Source organism: Otolemur garnettii, unplaced genomic scaffold (genome assembly GCF_000181295.1).
Source record: "Otolemur garnettii isolate 467f Iridium unplaced genomic scaffold, OtoGar3 scaffold00197, whole genome shotgun sequence".
NCBI classification, from domain to species: domain Eukaryota; kingdom Metazoa; phylum Chordata; class Mammalia; order Primates; family Galagidae; genus Otolemur; species Otolemur garnettii.
In genome coordinates, this window is record NW_003852592.1 from 1000172 (window position 1) to 1004583 (window position 4412).

The window sequence follows — 4412 nt, forward strand, 5'->3', positions numbered from 1 at the left end:
GGGCTGGGCACGGCGCCTTTTGTCCCGGGAGGTCCCTGGAAGTTTGCGGCGGGACGCGCGCGAGCGGCGGCCGGGGCAGCCCCGACGTGGTGGGAGCCAGGCCGCCGAGCCGGCATGGGCAGCGGGCGCGGCGCGGGGGGCCGCCGCTGGGCCGCCCCGGGCGTGCTGCTGGCGCTGGCCGCTGGGCTGCTGGCCGCGGGCTCGGCCAGCGAGTACGACTACGTGAGCTTCCAGTCCGACATCGGCTCATACCAGGGCGCCCGCTACTACGCTAAGCCTCCGCAGTGCGTGGACATCCCGGCGGACCTGAGGCTGTGCCACAACGTGGGCTACGACAAGATGGTGCTGCCCAACCTGCTGGAGCACGAGACCATGGCCGAGGTGAAGCAGCAGGCCAGCAGCTGGGTGCCCCTGCTCAACAAGAACTGCCACATCGGCACGCAGGTCTTCCTGTGCTCGCTGTTCGCGCCCGTCTGCCTCGACCGGCCCATCTACCCGTGCCGCTGGCTCTGCGAGGCCGTGCGCGACTCGTGCGAGCCCGTCATGCAGTTCTTCGGCTTCTACTGGCCCGAGATGCTCAAGTGCGACAAGTTCCCCGAAGGGGACGTCTGCATCGCCATGACCCCGCCCAATGCCACCGAAGCCTCCAAGCCCCAAGGTAAGGCCGCCCGCTCCCTCCGCGGCCCGGGGCACCCGCCCGCCCCGCCGCGGGCCGGAGTCGGACGCGCCCCAGAGGCGGCTCTCACGCTGTGCAGAATGACTCTAAACCCTGTCTGGTGTGTCCGAGGCGTCGCCCAGCGCCTCTGCCCACCCAGGTGCCTGGCGGGGCTGGCCTGGAGCGGGATTCTGCTCTTCGGCCCCGCAGACGCTCGGTCTGGTCCCAGGAGGGGCTCTTTTGGGGGTCCAGGCTGGCTCGTTCCATACCTGGAACAAAGCCTCGAGCGTTCCTGTCCTCTGGGAGGGCACCGAGTCCCCGTGGAAGTCTTTAACCTCCGAGACCTGGGTGCTCTAGTAGGAAGAAACCGAACCCCCAAATGTGGGAAGCTCATAAAGGCCGAGGGAGTGCTCGGCGCTGCTCTGTTTAATAGATTTGATGAAAACTTAAAAAAAAACCCAAACAAACAACTCTTTCTGCAGTTAGCCATTAAACCAAGTAGCCCCGGGACTGCTGCCGAACTGGCTTAGAAAAAGAAAAGTGGAAACGGTGGGGATTTCTGTTCCTCCCCGCCCAGGCAGGTAACTGCGCTGCACTCGGCGAGGGAAGTCTCTTCTTGCTGGCTCCCGGTCCCCCACAGCTTTTCTCATTTACACAAATCCTCGGGTAATTAGAAAGATAAAAATGTAATTAGCTCATTGTTCCTCTCCTCCTGGGGGATTTCAACTCCCGAAGTCCGGAGACTTACCTAACTGCTGGGGGAATGGCCTGAGGTTCCTCTCTGAACCCCGTTCTGTTTAAATGGAAATTCTAGAGGGCAGAAGAAGAAAAAAGTCCTGGAGAGGTAAAACAAAACCAGAAAAACCCCAGCTGGTGGCCTGACTTCTATAGGAATGAATTCCACTTGGAATTCTAGGGGAGCGGATTTGGGGCTCTGAGAAGTGGGGAGCCACACCCCAGGTGTACTCAGCACCGGGCTAGCTTTCCAGAGCCTTTTGGGGAGGGGGCAAAGGGTGGAGAGAAGGGCTGCTTGCACCCTTGGCTGTTCTTAAAGTGGCGTTCACCTCTGTTATTGATGTTAAAACCAGAAGTGTGCAGTCTCTTAGCTCCCCCAAGTGAGGGATGGGTGGGTGGGGGGGGGGCATCTGGAATTTTGGATGGTCCTGCGTATTCTAGGGAGGGAGGAGATGAGATGGACCCAGGTGACCGGCATTGGCTGGCACAGGTCCGGGCCGGGTGCAGGAGGCACCTCTGCTTTCCAGGCTAACTTTCAGCCGACACTCAGCTCTTTGAGAGCGAGAGCTGAGCAGTTACCTGGAGCAGACAGAGCACTTTGTGTCCCCCGAGTGTGTGGTCATCCCGCGCTGCCCGCACGGTTTCCATTCACCCCTTCCTTGGCCAGCTAGGGGGTTAGCCCAGCCCGGCTCTGCAAGGCTGAGCAAGAGCCCATTCCTGATGGTCACTGATGGTCTCTTTCTAGGGACTGTCTGTGGCCGTAAATGGAGACTTTGGGGGAAGAGCTGTGGGACAGTGGCTGCAGTCCCAGGGCAGACAAGGCACTGGATATGGTGCCTGCTCCAGAGGGGAGAGAATGTCCCACCCAGTTGTACAGGGCTGCGGTGGGTGAGGCAGCCCCATGATCTCTGTCTTCCAGACACCTTCTGTGCCTTGGCTGCTGTCCCTCTTGTCTGTGCCCCCCTCAGCCTGGCTGTCTACCATCCTTCTCTGCCCTTCTCTCTCCCAAGACCAGGTCTGTAATGAATGAATGAAGAGAAAGGAAGTGAACAGACCATTCCGGAGTGGGTCTTGGGACCAGTCCTCCTGTTGTTGACTCTGATGAGAGGCTCTGCCCTGTGAGGGCACTCAGTTCCTCCCTAGGACTGCAGCCCTTGGAGAGAGGGAGCCCATGTGACCTCCCTCCAGGCCGCCTGGCCACTGGCTGTCTGCTGGACTCAGAACTGAGTGCTGCTGCCTAGGTTAAGACTGACCAAACTCTCCTGGTCCTCGTAATTGGCTCTGGCATAAGAACCAGTACTTTTTTTTTTTTTAGACAGAGCCTCAAGCTGTCCCCCTGGGTAGAGTGCCATGGCATTACAGCTCACAGCAACCTCCAACTCCTGGGCTCAAGCGAGTCTCCTGCCTCCGCCTCCCAAGTAGCTGGGACCACAGGCGCCCGCCACAACGCCTGGCTATTTTTTGGTTGCAGCCGTCATTGTTGTTTGGCGGGTCCGGGCTGGGGATTCGAACCCGCCACCTTAGGTGTACGTGGCTGGCGCCTTAGCCGGTTGAGCTATAGGCGCCGAGCCAAGAACCGGTACTTTTAGATAAAAATAAGTACACACACACACTACCCTTTTATTCACTTACTCTTTATTGCTTTTATTCTTTAGAATTAAAACTGAATTTTCAAAGCAATATCATATCTTTGTGTAATTAAGGCTGGTTTCTATTCAAGCATTTGGCCATATTACCGCCTTAATGGGCCTCTGACACTATTTTTTTTTTTTTAAGACAGAGTCTCACTTTGTCACTTCCAGTAGAGTGCTATGGTGTCATAGCTCACAGCAACCTCAGACTCTTGGGCTCAAGTAATTCTCTTGTCTAATCCTCCCAAGTGGCTGGGACTATAGGCGCCTGCCACAGTGCCCAGCTACTTTTTTTAGAGATGAGGTCTTGCTCTGGCTCAGGCTTGGTCTTGAACCTGTGAGCTCAGGCTCACTTGCCTCGGCCTCCCAGAGTGCTAGGATTACAGGTGTGAGCCACCGCACCCGGCCCCACGCTATGTGGTATTAGGGGTGAACCCGAGATAGAAATGAGTCAAAATCTATTCCTCTTCCCATCCAAGGCTGGTACCTATGCTACACCAGCCTCTGTTTTGGAAAAGACAATCATTCTTTTTCTGGGAGAGTTATTTCTAAATCTGGCAGTTCCACTACACCTGTAAATCCCCAGGCTGATACATTGTTGCTCCTCCTTTTCTGCCAGGTTTTACTGATTCAAGTTCTGTGAACGAGTGTTTTTCAGGCGTGTATATGTTAGGTCAGCCTGGCTGTATTAGATTGCAGAGGCCTCAGTGCCCTCACTTACCCAAAGAACCTTCCTCAGGGTCCCGTCTTGCTTTTTCAAGGCTGGGGGAGACTGTGTGTGTTTGTGTGTGTGTGTGTGTGAGAGAGAGAGAGAGAGAGAAGGGTTGGGGGGGAGAGGTAGAAGGTGGGAGAACCGGGGCAGGGAGGGAAGAAGATTATGTGTGTGCATTGATTTAAAAAAAATTCACTTAAAATGGAACTTCATCCTGGAAGTGAGAACAATGTAACCTAAAAATTGTACCCTCATTAATGTGGAAAAAAAAAAAAACTCAAAAAAAATTTCACTTAATACTAATTCCAGAGTTAGTCTCTTTACTCCTTAACTGCTAGTAAAACACAAAACCTTTTAGTTATTGTTCATTGCTTTAAATATTATTTTGAATACACTTTAAAACACTGATTCAGTTCTCGTCAGAGAGACAATAGGGTAGATTTCTGCTGCAGAGGGAGGCGGCCTGCAGGCCAGGTCAGGGCTGAGCCAGGTCAAGGCTGTGTTGCAGGATGCACCATGCAGGCCAGGTCAAGGCTGAGCTACAGGACTCACCATGCAGGCCAGGTCAAGGCTGAACTGCAGGACTCACCATGCAGGCCAGGTCAAGGCTGCAGGACTCACTGTGCAGGCCAGGTCAAGGCTGAACTGCAGGACTCACCATGCAGGCCAGGTCAAGGCT

The 4412-nt window shown here is 55.2% G+C and overlaps 1 protein-coding gene across 1 annotated transcript in view; it reads left to right on the forward strand.

Annotated features, from left to right (window-relative positions):
• Positions 1-8: 8 nt before the first annotated feature.
• Positions 9-4412, forward strand: part of SFRP1 (secreted frizzled related protein 1) — a 38922-nt gene continuing 34518 nt past the window's right edge. The window contains exon 1 of the mRNA XM_003801078.2: positions 9-658. Within this exon, the coding sequence (XP_003801126.1) occupies positions 115-658 (544 nt within the window). The 5' untranslated portion in view covers positions 9-114. The remainder of the gene's footprint in view (positions 659-4412) is intronic.